The sequence below is a fragment of the Heterodontus francisci genome, chromosome 24 (genome assembly GCF_036365525.1).
Source record: "Heterodontus francisci isolate sHetFra1 chromosome 24, sHetFra1.hap1, whole genome shotgun sequence".
Lineage (NCBI taxonomy): Eukaryota > Metazoa > Chordata > Chondrichthyes > Heterodontiformes > Heterodontidae > Heterodontus > Heterodontus francisci.
In genome coordinates, this window is record NC_090394.1 from 55,960,772 (window position 1) to 55,976,856 (window position 16,085).

General features: G+C 42.8%; 1 protein-coding gene across 5 annotated transcripts in view; it reads right to left on the reverse strand.

The window, feature by feature from the left end:
* The window catches only part of rrn3 (RRN3 homolog, RNA polymerase I transcription factor), a 51,086-nt gene extending 41,033 nt beyond the window's left edge, over window positions 1-10,053 (reverse strand). For 4 of the 5 annotated variants that reach the window (XM_068056241.1, XM_068056240.1, XM_068056243.1 and 1 more), the window contains exons 1-6: window positions 9,717-10,053; window positions 6,072-6,177; window positions 5,917-5,973; window positions 3,778-3,867; window positions 3,416-3,545; window positions 2,493-2,552 (exon numbers count right to left, since the gene is read on the reverse strand). In XM_068056241.1, coding sequence (XP_067912342.1) covers window positions 2,493-2,552; window positions 3,416-3,545; window positions 3,778-3,867; window positions 5,917-5,973; window positions 6,072-6,164 — 430 coding nt within the window. In that variant the 5' untranslated portion in view covers window positions 6,165-6,177; window positions 9,717-10,053. Of the gene's footprint in view, window positions 1-2,492; window positions 2,553-3,415; window positions 3,546-3,777; window positions 3,868-5,916; window positions 5,990-6,071; window positions 6,178-9,716 lie in introns of those variants that run through there. The other variant, XM_068056242.1, reaches the window with a different exon arrangement.
* Window positions 10,054-16,085: the final 6,032 nt, after the last annotated feature.

Here is a 16,085-nt window from a genome sequence, read left to right on the forward strand (position 1 = left end):
AATGTATGCATGAGTGTGTGGTGTATTTTTTTTGTATTTTTAAATCGGGGTCAGAATGTTAAGTATAATAAACTTACCTCTTTCTTGTTTAAACTCAAGAAAACTTGTCCAATTGTGAAAGAACCAACCACAGTAAAGGTAAAAAGGTAAAACATTCAGGAGATGGTAAGCAGAATCACTGTTTAAAAGGAATAAACCCTGTGCAATCAAGTAAGAGGAAGGGCAAGAGGGGACCCCTTCTCACCTGGTCATTGTATTATGGGAAAGGGGAGAAGGAGGTGTGCTAAGTGCCGAGGGCTGAGTGTTGGGATCCCTCCTGTGTCTAATTTATATTAATAATTAAGGTCAGTGCAAACTGATCACATTCACAGATGACATAAAATGAATGAGGAGCAGCTCAAGAACTACAAAATCAGATAAAATGTAAGTGAGCACAATTAAAAATAAAACAATTAAAGCAAGTGCAAATTACTGCAAATAGGAAGAAAATACGACAAATATTCATGTGCCAGAATAAACATAACAGTAGATTTGATGCTTTGTATCAAATCATAGAGCAAATAGAAAATTAATCATATAACCAAAATAGTAAAGTAAAAAGTCACACTTAAACTGCTCTTATAAGGCCAGTCCTGGTTGCCAAGTCACAGAGAGCTACTGAAGCTCCAGTGAGTGCTGAGAATAACCACAAGAATGATTCCATCGGAAGAGTTGAATTATAAGGAAAGGAGCCTGAAAAGTTAGGCTTTTAAATTTGTAACAGTGAGTGATATTCACCTTTTCAGAAAGTGGCCCACGATTAAAAAACAGTATCTGGAATACTACTTCAAATGATACTATGATAGTAGAAGAAGAAAGCATAGATTCAAACTCATGAAAATCAAATTTAGGACTGCTAGCGGGATGTTCTTTACAAAGAGCAATGAACACACATTGTAGACTTGAGAAGAGTACCCGAAATGAAAAACATGAAATCATTTAAGTTGAATGCTGTGATGTAAGGATTGGAAGTTCTTTCTGGGTGGGATAGGGTAAGATGGGCCGAATAGTATTTCTCAACTGTATCTATCATGCAATTTCTTGTCACTAAGAAGTTGTGTAGTAATTCTTTAAGATCAATAAAGAATTCCTTGACAGTCCTCTGTTCTACTGAACTTAAGTAGCCATCTGTTTATGAAATGTCATAGGAAATCTTTCCTGCAGTGCGTCAACTTCTGAAGACTGCAAATTAGGCTCCCATTTTGTAAGAAACTTCCCACATTTCTTATTTTTCAATTTATAGAAAGAATATTGTTGATAAGACGACTCTGGTTCAATACGGTTCCGAAGAAGGGTCACTAACCCAAAACGTTAACTCTGCTTCTCTTTTCACAGATGCTACCAGACCTGCTGAGTGGTTCCAGCATTTCTTGTTTTTATCTCTGGTTCAATACGTTTGCATTGATCATTTTGGTATAGAAGTCGACCAGTTCTTAAGAAAAATACTGTGGATGCTGGAAATCAAATAAAAACAGAAAATGCTGGAAATACTCAGCAGGTCTGGCAGCAACTTTAGGGAGAGAAAAAGACTTGTCACTGACCTGAAATATTGGGCTGCATTTAAGTTCCAGGGTCCCGATCCAGATACCGGGCTCATTTCAAGGTAGGAACTCGGAGGGGGCCATGGCAGAACCCTGGAGATTTTCAGAATAAGAAAGCCACCTGAGGGAGCCCCATCCAAGTAAGGACGGCAGGAAGGTTTCACAGCTGGGCACTGCCACTGTAGGTGAGGAATTGTGAGAGCACAAGATGGGGGCGCCCATTGAAGACTTGTAAATGGTACAAAATATACTGTGGCCACAGCTGCCAAGCCATCGTGGCGAAGCAAGGAACCCTTCTATAGGATAGTCTGCAGCAGAGGCTTTGGCCTTCACAGCCTAGCTGATCAATGGTGGGCAGCTTTGCAATATGCACCTCTGGCCCAATGCTATCAATGGGCACCAGCCACATCAGGGTGGGGGTGGGGGGGGGGGGGGGGGGGGGACATCCACCACCTGGAAAATCCAGGTGACATGAGCGTGCCCTCAACTGATACTTTAAATCTTTAAATGGCTACCTGGCACTGACAGAAGGGGAGCCGTCACCCAAGAAGCCACCTCTCTGGAAATAGGCCGGAGGCAGGAACATGCTGGCAGACCAGAATGTTAGCTGTTAGCCAGAAATTACCAGCAAACCAGTCTCCAAACCCATCTCTGCCTCTGAATGAAAATTCAGTTTGTTAACTGTTTCACTCTCCACAGGTGCTGCCAGACCTGCTGAGTATTTCCAGCATTTTCTGTTTTTAATACCAGAGGAAGTGTATGTGTTTATTATGGAAGATGTGAAATAGTGATATTTGACTTCAGTGTTGAAACAACTGTACTATGGGCTATTTCAGAGGACTGATACAAATATTCATAGTCTAGGTTACTGCAAATGCCAGTACACTTACCCTTACAAATAAAATAACTTACTTTCATCTTCATCCTCAGAGTCTGAAATATCCACACCATTTTCTTGGATAACAATTCTCCCTGTATGAAAAGATATACATGGATTAATACTGAGAGAGGATTATGAACAAACTCAGAGATTAGTTTATTAAAGGCTCCAGAGTAAGCCAGTTGCCAAGCTTCACTCTACCTCACACCATTTCCTCTCCCCTAGATACCTGCTTTTTTAATACACGATCAAATTTAATGCAGTTGGCAGTCTCTCACATCTGCCACATGACAACTTTTTTTTTTGCAAACTCTATGAAGTGAATATCAAAATATTTCTCTGATGTTGCTTCCCCCATCTCTTCGCTCTCCTTTTCACCTGGCAGAAAGGCCAGATATGGTGAATGAAACAAATCACAGTATAAGTGACAATTACTTCTACAGACACAAAATATAAGAATCACATGGCCAGTGCTTACTGTGCCTCTAAATATGCTACTCCAGAGCACTGAAAAATAATTAAGTGTTAGAGCATTAACACTCAGTTAAAACTTGGGTTGATGCCTGTTCCCATCGGCTTCCAATTTCAGCAATACTGAGCAGCAGCTGTAGCACCTCCATGCTGCAGGGATTAGCACAAACTCACTAGTTTTTCAGTGTCAGATACAAGAAGCACTGACAGATCATCCACATTCTCAGCAGCAGCACAAAATTTACAAGGAAGTAAACTTACATTTACAAAAGTATATTCTGGCTTGTTAATTGTCATTGCTTACAAAATCAAGTCTACTAAAAGACACCTGACAATCCTACTCTGCATTAAAAAGCAAGCAGCTGAAAGACCTCTCTGATTAACAACTTGAACCAAAATACATAGTCCCTCTCCTTCACGGCTAAGGGACATCAAATATTCATTCCCACAATGTATTAAAAATAAGAAAGCAGCATTTTCTTACCTGGTACAAAATTGGAGACCACCATATTAAGGCAAGACCTCAGGTACACTGTCTGTGCTGACACTAGGTTACTTAAGAAGGCCAAGTATTCCTCTACCACCATTAGGCTTCGGCACAACCATGGCAGCTTCTGAAATTTTTTATTGAAATCTGATGAAGTACTTGCAGTTAATTTCAAATTGTTTAAACTTCCAGGTTTTATTTAAGTATCTTACTTAACAGTTATATCTTGCCATGAAATATCAAAATGGCAGATCAGAAAAGTGAACCCCTTGATAAGAGCTCCTCAACAGTGAAATACAGCAAACAATCTCTGCATGAGTACCAAAAGAGGCTGTGAAAGAAATTCTGAAGAAACTAACCAGTATTTTGCTAACGAGATGCTCAAAGTCTTTTGTCAATTGTGCTACAGAGGCACGAAATTCCTGAAGCCAGTTGATTATTTGAGCGTCCTGAGAAAAAAAAAAGTCACATTAAATATAAACTCCAAAATTTAATAATCAAAGTCGGGACATTAATCAGTTAATCTAAATTCTATTAATAAACAAAGACAAACTTATTCAATCTAAAGAAAGAATTTGTACTTATATAGAACCTTATGACATCCTTAAAGTATCCCAGGAAGTGCTTTACAACCAAAGAATTGCTTTGAAGTGCTGTCACTGTTATTAGGTAAAGTCACAGCCGATTTGCAGATCAGAGTCTCAAATAAAACGGTCAACTAATCTGCTTCTTGATGGTGTTGGTCGTGGGAGAAAAGTTGGCCAGGGCACCAGGAGAATTCTCTGCTCTTCTTCAAACAGTGCTACAGGATCTTTTATTCCCACCCGAGTCATCCAAGCAGACAGACGGGGCCGCAGTTTAACATCTAATCAGAAAAACTTCAATAAATACATTCTTAATGCATTCGAGAAAGATGACAGATTGATTTGTCTTTATATAGGGCCTTTCACAAACTTGTGGCACCCTAAGCACTTTACAGCCAATGAAGTACTTTTTGAAGTGTAGTCACTTATGGAATGCAGGAAACGCAGCAGCCAATTTGCGCACAGCAAGATCCCATAAACAGCAATGTGATAATGACCAGATAATCTTTGTGGTGCTGACTGAAGGATAAATATTGGCCAGGACACCCAGGATAACTCTCTGCTCTTCTTCGAAATAGTGCCATGGGATCTTTTATGTCCATCTTAGACAGCAGACAGGGCCTCAGTTTCATCCAAAAGATGGCACGTGCAACAGTGCAGCACTCCCTCAGTATTGCACTGATGTGTCAGCCTAGATCTTGTGCTCAGGTTTCTGGATTGGGACTTGAATCCATAATCTCGTGACTCAGAGGTGAGAATGCTACCAACTGAGCCACAGGGGGAAAAAAGACATGACAAGCAGCCCAATATAGCTACCAGCCTACACAAAAATGCTGTAATGTACAACATATTTACAGAAGGAAATAGAATCACAGTTAAATGGTTAAAAGGTTTCTATCCTACAGGCGTTAATGGTATTTTTGATTTGATTTTTCTTTAAAAAAACTAAATTGCCATTAATTTTATAAAAAGAGTGCCCGACATGCTCTTGAAAGTTGTGAAGTTAAATCTCATTTCATACAGTTAGATTTTTTCATGTTGTAATTCATACAAAATGCTGTTCCGGAGCGAGTAATTGGCTCAGTGATAATTGCCTCAGCATATAATCTCACACAGGTTTGGAAGAATTTTTAAAAAGTCTGAATCATCATCTCATTCCTAACCACATTAGCACAGCTTTGTAGCAGGACTGAAAATGGTTATTTCATCTTTAACTGCTGGTTAAATCAAGTTCAATAAAACAAATTCTGCTGCCCAAACTAGGGTGGGAGAAGAGTGAACTGCATCAGAAAACCCGTTCCTCATATGTCTGCTGTCACATTCATACTATTTTTAGGTGGGCGATATTGTCATTTGGAAGTTAGGACAGATGGTCCTTGGGAATGCAAAGTAGTGCTGTGAGTGTGCCAATATTTTCAGGGGGCTCTGTGAGTGTCTCAATATTTGCAGGGGGTCTCCCTAAACAGAAAAGTTTGAAGACCTCTGTCTTGCATTAATGTTGTTGCACTGGGGTTCTACTAAAGTTAGACTGAAACTGCTCAAAATTTATTCCGGTTAGCAGGAGGAAGGATGGACTTAAGACTTACAATCACACTGCAACAGTCACGTCAGTGCTAAACTCAAATCTCACTCTGCTTCGTTCCAGAGTCAGATTCGGCCTAGATTCTAGATTTACACTACAACCTTAATCCGACAAGAGTGCAATTGCTCCTCATCCCCTTGATTTGAATTAGGTACATACAGATCCCACAGCTAAAAGAACAGTTCTATTCAGTCTCCCAAAATTGAAAATGCTACATTATTAAACACTTCAGACTTTTGAAATCAAAAGTGAATTGTTAGGAATTCTAAAGTTTCAAATGGCTATCAGCAAAATATTACATTATAAGTTAAATAACACAATTTGTTGATTACCTTTATATCTGGATCAACCAGTTGAGTCATCAGCAGGTCATAATCCACAGTATCGCCCTAAGATAAAAAGCATCTTTTGAATCAAATGTACAAATAGGTGAGAACATTTCATGTATATTTTTGTAAATATACTTAATTGGTATAACTTATTTTACCTGTTTATACTTCTTTAAGGTTTCTGTAACAGTTCCACCAAATCGGACAGTTTTCCTTGGTGGGGAACTGAGGAATTCACTTTCTCCCAACATTGTCAATGGAAACCTTCAGGAAATTGGAAACAATAATTGTATATTGTAAACATTTCCCTCTCCCCTCCCTTTTCATATCATCAGTTATCACCCCTCATAAAATCCACCCTTGATTCTTCTTTCCTTGCAAACCACAACCCTATCTTCAACCTCCCCTTCCTTTCCAAAGTCTGTGACCATGATCACACCTCCCAGATCTCTGCCCACCTCGCCAATCAGGTATTCAACCCCTGCTGCAACTCTGAAACAGCCCTAACCAAATTTACAAACGGTATCCTCTGTGACTGCGACAGGGGTACACTCATTCTTCTCAACCTCTTTGCAGCCTTTGACACAGTAGAGCAACTATTCTTCTCCAAAAGCTCTCTTCCATTATGCAGCTGAGTGGGACTGCCCTCGCCTGCTTCCAATCCTAACTACGCAGAGAATCTCTTCCTTCGACCTCCACGCTAACTTCACAGTCCCCCAAGGAACTATTCTTGGCCCCCTGCTATTCCTCATCTACATGCTGCCCTGAGCGATATCATCTGAAGACATGACCTCAAGTTCCACATTTGCTGACAACACTCAACACCTCTCGACCCCTCCAATACTTCTATGTCCTGGATGAGTCGCAATTTCCTCCAATGAAACATTAGGAACGTGAAAGACATTATCTTCAGCGCCCACCACAAACACTGTTCCCTTGCCACTGATTCCATCCCCCTCCCAGGCCACTATCATAAGATAAACCAGACAGATCACAACCTCACCATACTATCTGAATCTGAGCTGAGCTTCTGGTTCCATATCCTCTCCATCATAAAGACCATCTACTTCCAGCTTCATAATACCCATTTCCAACCCTGCTCCAGCTTATCTGCTGTTGAAATCCTCATCCATGCTTTTTTTTACCTCCAGGCTTGACTATTCCAATACTCTCCTTGCTGGCCTCCTATTTTCCACCCTTCATGAACTTGAGCTCTTCCAAAATGTTGCTGCTTGTATCCTAACCTGCACCAAGTCCATTTCACCCATCACTCCTGTGCTCGCTGATCTACATGGGCTCCCGGCCCATCAACACCTTTATTTTAAGGTTCTCATGTGCAAATCCTTCTATGTCCTCTCCGCTACCTCCCACAGTTCTAAAACTCCACATACTCCAATTCCAGCTCATTGTGCATCCCCACTTATTTCGCCCCACCAGTGGCAACCCTGGCTTCAGCCATATAGGCCTTAAGCTCTGGAAATCCCTCTTTAAACCTCTCTGCCTTTTCACCTCTCTCTCTCTCTCTCTCCTCCAAACCTACCTTTTTAAACCCAGCTTTTAGCCTCCCATCCTTCTATCTTGGTCTTTCACTGTTGAGATTATAGGCTTTCATGTTTACAGGGAGGGCACACAATTCATCAGATGCTCCAACTAATAAAACTGAAAATTGCTCAGCTTCTTCTCCCTCCAGCTGAAAATCACCATATCTATAAACTAAATACTACTTATTGCAAGTCAACTTAAAATTAAACCTGGGCACAGGAACATTAACAGGCACACATAAATGCTGAGATTACTTTATAAGAGCAAATCCTTAGATAGCTGCCAAGTTAACAGCGTTAACCATGCCAGTCTACTAAACAACTCAAGTGTACGTGTGAGATTAATACTCACAGCTAACACAGCCTCATCCTCATGAGCAGCTTGGGTCAATCTCCAGCCGTCCCTGAAATAAAGGTGTTAGCTTCTGAAGTGTTGAGTCAATGAACCCCTTCACAGTTACCCTCCTTACACATGAGTGACTACATCTCAGCTGGCTTCCCTTTCACCTTTCCCAATCTCAGACAGTCTTAGCTCTGCAAGGGGCTAATGTAGTCACAACATATTTTATAACCATGACACGGTTCTTAAAATGTACCCTGTACTGGTAAGGATACGGTTTACACCTTCTAGGTAAAAGTTTTTACAGAATAGAGGAAATTACAGTCTTCTTTTGATTAACACAAAGACTTAAGGCAGCTACTTCTATCAAAGACAAAAAAACTCTACTTCGAAATAAGAACACAAGAAATAGGAGCAGCAGTAGGCCATACAACCCCTCAAAACAGCTCCACCATTCAATAAGATCATGGCTGATCTTTCCCCTCAGTTCCACTTTTACAGCCTATCCCTATATATCCATCGATTCCCTTAGTATCCAAAAATTTAATCAATCTCAATTTTGAATATACTTATCCACAGAACATCCACAGCCCTCTGGGGTAGAGAATTCCAAAAATTCATAAACCACTAAATGAAGAAATTCCTCCTCCTCCTCTCAATCCATTATCCTGAGACTAGTCTAAGTTCTAAGACTCCCCAGCCAGGAGAAACAGCCGGTCAGCATCTACCCTGTCAAGCCCTCTCAGAATTTTATACATTTCAATGAGATCACATCTCGTTCTAAACTATAGAGAATTCTATAGTTTACTCAATCTCTACTCATAGGACAAAAGTCCTAACACAAAAGTCCGAGTGTATCAGGCCTGTGTCCTCAGTATGGTGCTCTATGGCAGCGAGACCTGGACAACGTATGTCAGCCAAGAGCGACGTCTCAATTCATTCCATCTTCGCTGCCTCCGTAGAATACTTGGCATCAGGTGGCAGGACCGTATCTCCAACACAGAAGTCCTCGAGGCAGCCAACATCCCCCAGCTTATACACACTACTGAGTCAGCGGCGCTTGAGATGGCTTGGCCATGTGAGCCGCATGGAAGATGGCAGGATCCCCAAAGACACATTGTACAGCGAGCTCGCCACTGGTATCAGACCCACCGGCCGTCCATGTCTCCGCTTTAAAGACGTCTGCAAACGCGACATGAAATCCTGTGACATTGATCACAAGTCGTGGGAGTCAGCTGCCAGCGTTCGCCAGAGCTGGCGGGCAGCCATAAAGACGGGGCTAAAGTGTAGCGAGTCGAAGAGACTTAGCTGTTGGCAGGAAAAAAGACAGAGGCGCAAGGGGAGAGCCAACTGTGTAACAACCCTGACAAACAAATTTCTCTGCAGCACCTGTGGAAGAGCCTGTCACTCTAGAATTGGCCTTTATAGCCACTCCAGGCACTCCTTCACAAACCACTGACCACCTCCAGGCGCGTATCCATTGTCTCTCGAGATAAGGAGGCCAAAGAAAGAAGACTCATAGGACAACCCTCTCATCCCAGGAATCAATCTAGTGAATCTTTGATGCATAGCCTCCAAGAAAAGCACATCATTCCATAGCTAAGGAAACCACAATTGTACACAGCCTCCAAGTATGGTCTCAAAGCCCTGTACAATTGCAGCAAGACTTCCTTACTCTTATACTCTAACTCTTTTGCAATAAAGGCCAACATTGTGCTTCATAATTGTTTACTGTAGCTGTACGTTAACATTCACAAAGTTACCCAAATCCCATGTGTCACAAGTGTTCTTCCCTTTGTGTAAATCACCCCCAATACTCAATACTGAAACATAAGTCTCCAGGTAGGTAAGCTCCAATTCTGAAATCACCCCCCACACCTCACAGCCTGAGTTTTGACAAGGAACCCCCACAAGTAACTCACCACTCTTGCCCGGACCTGAGCCAAAGGATAATGACCCAAATAACTTGATCGCTCCAAAGCCTGTATTCAACGTCGGGAGGCTTGCACTAACTAACCAGTCACTTCCAGTCTCGGCCTGACGACGACACGTTGCTGATGATCGCACCCAGGACCCTGAACCAGGCGTCCACGGTGGATCTGCAACTCCTCCACCGGCTCCCGCCCGGCCTCTCCGTCCAGCTCGCGGCAACTCTCAGCCCCAACCCCCCTCGCGCGCCCGTTAACCGCTCCAGCTCCCGCTACAGCTGCGCGAGAATACTCGCGCCAACACCATGTCGTTGCTCCTGCCCCGGAAACACAAGCACTTCACCCGGAAGAGCATCGTGAGGGGGTTGCTGGGTGGTGTGTGTCGAGTGACCGTTGGTCAGGAATGGGTTGGTTTTACGGCTGAAAAATCTGAGCTGAGTTCCGTCCCTGGAAAAGAAACAGCTGCTTCTGTGTAAAAGCGGAAGCAATTTATGTGAGCTTCCAATATCAGTCATAGCGTCGGGCACCAAATGACCACAGGATAAAAACCTTAAAAGGAGCTTGCAAATAGCGCCTTTCATCACTTCAAGAGGTCTCAAAGCGCTTTGTAGCCAATTAAATACTTTTAAATTGTAGTTACTAACACCAAACTGATAATGACCAGATCATTTTTCCTGATGTTGATTGATGGATAGATATTTGCTAGGACACCAGGCATAATTCGCCTGCTCTTTTTTCAAAAGAGTGCCATGAGATATCTTACATCCACCCAACAGAGCAGACAGGCCTTCATTTAATATTTGAAAGAGGACACCTGTGACAGTGCAGCATTCCCTCAGTACAACACTGTAATGTAAACCTAGATTTTTGTGCTCAAGATGCTGGAGTGCGATTTGAACCCACAACTTCCTGATTCAGGTGCAAATGCTACCAATGGAACCACGGCTGACAGCACAGAAGGGGGCCATCATGCCCTTATGCCCCTTTAAAAGAGCTATCCAATTAGCTCCACTCTTTACCCACAGCCCTGTCAGTTTTTCCTTATAAAACTGTCCAGGACCAACAAAAGGCAAATAAATTCCTTGACTCTTACGTGTCTGCTTTCCATGATGTAAAGTTTTCAAAGAATTTAGCACCCTGCTAAATACAAGCGTGGTAAATTAATGCCCAAGACTCACACAAGCGTTTACACTGCACATGAGTTTAGCATTAATGTGAATGTGGAACCTCTTCACACCAGCATGAGACTCGTGTAAATTGAGTGTAAAGGCCTGAACGGACTCCAAAGCAGTGTGAGATTCCCTCCTTAAATGAGCTACACTCTGCTTTGAATCAGGGCAAATCCTGACAGACTAGATCCGCAATTACACCATAGCCCCAATTCTGAAAGATGTTTCACTGCCAGCAAGGCCTCATGGGCACTCCCAATGAGCAACACGCCTAATTTTGTGATTGTGTTTTTGAGGCCATTTTATGGAATGTGTATGTTCCATGAATATATAAATTGGGTCGAAAGGACCCAGGCTAGATTTTACAATTCCAGGTAAGGCAACGATTACCAAACAAGGGAGAAAGTAAAGTGCCATAATTTATTGAAGTGCCTACATCAAATGAATTTTTCTCTTTCCCACCCCCGGTGGTGTGCTAGTTCTATTTCTTAATCTCACACTATGTAAAATTGCTTCCCTATGGAAAGAGCAACTGTGGTGACAGGAAGCGGTGGGCCCCTGGTTTCCGACTGTAATGGTCATGACCATGATCATCTGGAGACAGAACTCCCAGAAGTTCCTGCCACAGCTGCAGCCACTTGAAAATGCAGTGGCTGCCAGCACCTGCCTCCTTTCAGGCACTTGTTTAATTCTCGGTGAGAGGTGATTGGAATGGGAGGATGTGCAACCAGCTTGAGAGTGGACATCCCTGATAGCTGCAGGTCATCTGGTTGGATCCTCTTCCAATGAGTATGTGCTTGCAGACAGACAAAGTAAAAAATATTTAAGGAATACATTCCATGCCACAAACAGAAAGCCTATGCTCACAACACATCTAGCCCTAAGACACCATAATGCAAAGGGCCTAGCTTGGTCTTTGTGGTGCCAGTACTCAATTACAGGAAAAGTTGTAAATAAAAATGCATGGTTTTAGGGTGGCCTACTGCTAATGTGCATTGCACTTTGTATTGCACTGGCATTGGCAGCACTCCATTTTCATACCCAACTGGCCCATCTTGATTAACACACCTAAACATTGAATGTAAGCAGGCTGTTCAACTATGGAGAACACAGGAACAGGAGTAGGCTATTTAGCTCCTCGAGTCCGTTTCACCATTCAATGAGATCATGGCTGATTTGTCCCCTAATTTCATTTACCCACCTTTACCACATATGCCTTGATACTGTTTGTTAACAAAAAAGTATCAATCTCAGATCTAGCATTAATTGCCATTTGCAGAAGACAGTTCGAACCTTCAACTATCCTTTGCATTTAGAAATGTTTCCTAATGCACTCCTGAAAAGTCTGACTAATTTTAGACAATGCCCCCTAGTCCTGACTGCCAACCAGGAAATACTACCTTTTCTTGCCCTTAATTTGGCCTAACCATCAGCCTCAAGAAAACGAACATCATGGGACAGGACGTCAGAAATGCTCCATCCATCAATATTGGCGACCACACTCTGGAAGTGGTTCAAGAGTTCACCTACCTAGGCTCAACTATCACCAGTAACCTCTCTCTAGATGCAGAAATCAACAAGTGCATGGGAAAGGCTTCCACTGCTATGTCCAGACTGGCCAAGAGAGTGTGGGAAAATGGCGCACTGACACGGAACACAAAAGTCCGAGTGTATCAAGCCTGTGTCCTCAGTACCTTGCTCTATGGCAGCGAGGCCTGGACAACGTATGTCAGCCAAGAGCGACGTCTCAATTCATTCCATCTTCGCTGCCTCCGGAGAATACTTGGCATCAGGTGGCAGGACCATATCTCTAACACAGAAGTCCTCGAGGCGGCCAACACCCCCAGCTTATACACACTACTGAGTCAGCGGCGCTTGAGATGGCTTGGCCATGTGAGCTGCATGGAAGATGGCAGGATCCCCAAAGACACATTGTACAGCGAGCTCGCCACTGGTATCAGACCCACCGGCCGTTCATGTCTCCGCTTTAAAGACGTCTGCAAATGCGACATGAAGTCCTGTGACATTGATTACAAGTCGTGGGAGTCAGTTGCCAGCGATCGCCAGAGCTGACGGGCAGCCATAAAGACGGGGCTAAAGTGTGGCGAGTCGAAGAGACTTAGCTGTTGGCAGGAAAAAAGACAGAAGCGCAAGGGGAGAGCCAACTGTGTAACAGCCCCGACAAACAAATTTTTCTGCAGCACCTGTGGAAGAGCCTGTCACCCTAGAATTGGCCTTTATAGCCACTCCAGGCGCTGCTCCACACACCACTGACCACCTCCAGGCGCTTACCCATTGTCTCTCGAGGTAAGGAGGCCAAAGAAGAAGAATATCTTAAAAGTAAAGCCTATTCTGATCCTATTAGTACCCAATGATTACTTGTGTACTTTACAACAAGAATCACTGTGTAGAGACAAAGATGACTCCCCGCTTGATTTTTCCCTTACTTGAGAAGGACACTAAGGCCAATTGTAATATTCTGCTGTTGCACAGCTGAGATCAACTAACTCTGCACAGGAACTGTACCTGGAACCTTCTGGTTTTTAAAAAGGAAAAGATTTGTATTTATATAGCACCTTTCATAACTTCAGGACATCCCAAAGCACTTTACAGCCAATTAAGAACTTTTGAAATGTAGTCACTGTTGTAGGAATGTATTAATGTAGGAAACATGGCAGCCAATTTTTGCATAGCACACTCCCATAAACAGCAAACAGATAATCTGTTTTTGTGATGTTGATTGAATGATAAACATTGACCAGGACATCAGGAATAACTTCCCTGCTCTTCTTCACAATAGTGCCATGGGATCTTACACATCCACTTGAAAGGACAGATAGGGCCTTGTTTTAACATTTACCTGAAAGGCAACACCTCTAATAGTGGTGTACTCCCTCTGTACTGCACTGGCATGTCAGCCTAGATTTTTTTGTGCTTAAATCTTAAATGGGACTTGGGCCCACAACTTTTTCAACTCAGAGGCAAGAATGCTATCAGCTGAGATGCTAATGGACTCACTAGTACATCAGAGAGTGCCATTACCAACTAGGTCATTGGGGACGAGTCAACATTGTTATGATCAGGTGATGAGGGGTCACAAGGCTCCCCTCTTGTCCTTCCTCTTATTTGACCGCAACAGGGTTTATTCTTTTTTTAACAGTGGTTGTCCTTACCACCTCAATGAGTGTTTTACCTTTTACTATTAATGTGATCGAGAAAGAATGTGATCGGACAGGTTTTCTTGAGTTTAACAAGAAAGAGGTGAATTTATTATACTTCGCAATCTAAACCCCATCGAAATAAAATAATAAAATTACGCTACACATTCACGCACACGCACACACGAGAATCACACACACACACAAATAGATTACAGAATAATGAGGGGTAGATTTGCGGTTGGATTAGAGTCCAGAACAAATAAAAATTAATACACAGTCTGTGGAGTTGGATGGTTCCATTGTCTTCTGGCTGAAGTTGTGTTCTTGAAGTCTTTGGCTGATAAATGTGTAGTTGTGGCTGGCCCACCTAATTTCTTGTAGGCAGACTTGTAGGTGGCTTTCTTCCCCTAGTGTCTTTGTCTTGGATCCAGCAAACAGCAGCTAGATTTCACATGAGGTTCTCTGGAGAGAGAGAGAGACACACACACACACCCCTTCTGGCTTCTGCACATGATCAGTCACTGGCTTGACTGTTTTGTCCAAGGGAAAAGTCTCAGTTTTCACAGAGATGGACAAGTGGTCACATGACTGCCTCAGTTTATCATCTGGAACCTTCTAATGAGATTCAAGTTTAGGAGTTTCAGTCCCTCAGGCCTCAGAATGTTAACATTTACACCTGGAAGGGTTGGCCCTTTCAAGGTTAATATGCCACGATGGCTTTGAATGTCCAGCTAATGAACACAATCTCCTGTGGTTCACTCATGGGAGCAAGCCATTGTCTTGGGTACAGGCTCATCAGACATGCGTCTCCTCTTTGAGGCCCTGGAATGTGTAACGTGTTCAGATGTAAATTGCGACGGCCGTCTTAGCTGCCAGCTTTAAAAAAAAAAGTTAACTGCAGAATTTCAGCTCTTTCTGTTTCATTAAAAGTTTAATGTAGATTTCCAATCGATGAATTAAAAAAAATCCCCTTTTGGCATAGCAAATTTTCTTGACAACGGCAACTTGTATTTAGATAGTACCTCATATGGCCAAGGGAAATTTCCCAAGCTGCTTTACAGTGGAGCCAAGGAGCTGATAACTAGCTTTTGTGGGAGGGTTAAGAAAGATGACCAAAAGCCGAATCAAAGAGTTGTGTCTTGAGAGGGCTTTTAAAGGAGGGGCAGTGGGGGAGAGAGCCAACTGGATTTGAAGGAAAAGAGTTCCAAACTGTCGGGCCAAGGCAACTGAAGGCTTTGGTTTTATGAATATAAGAACAATGATGGACAGGAAAAGAACTTCTGTGCCAGCACAATTGTGATCATTTGTCTGATGACATCACCGCCACTGCGCATGCACTAAATTACAAAACCTGCCTGATGTGCGCATGTGCAAATGGACGGACCTTCAATTTCAGTATCAGGAGTCACTCCATATCGCATTATTTACATTCTCCACCCCACCCAAAACCATGTGATCTGCTGGAAAACAAGAAACCAGATAAAAACGCAGGCCAATTAGGGGGTTAAAATTCTGGAAAATTCCACGTGGACCCCTCTCCCCCAAGCTTTTGAAACTAGTCTAGGATATCACTTTGGTCCTGGTAATTCCATGCAATACCCTTTGTATGAAGTGATCTGTGCACCAGCTAGAAATAGGTTCAGCTCTCACTTGAAGGAATTCAGTAAAGCAACGTCCACTGCACAAGTCAGCAGCCTGTTCCAGAGGTCCACTATTCTCTGGGAAAAGAACCACCTCCTGACATCTAATCCAGATATGGCCTTTTAAAGCTTGAAATTGTGATCTTGGTCCCCACCACCACCCTGCTCACCCCCCCACCCACCCCCCCACAACATGTTTAATTGGCACAAGCTGTCAACTCAAACACAATCTATTCTCTTCATCATTTTATATACCTCAATCAGATAGTCATAGAGAGATACAGCACTGAAACAGGCCCTTCGGCCCACCGAGTCTGTGCCGACCATCAACCACCCATTTATACTAATCCTACATTAATCCCATATTTCCTACCACATCCCCACCTACACTAG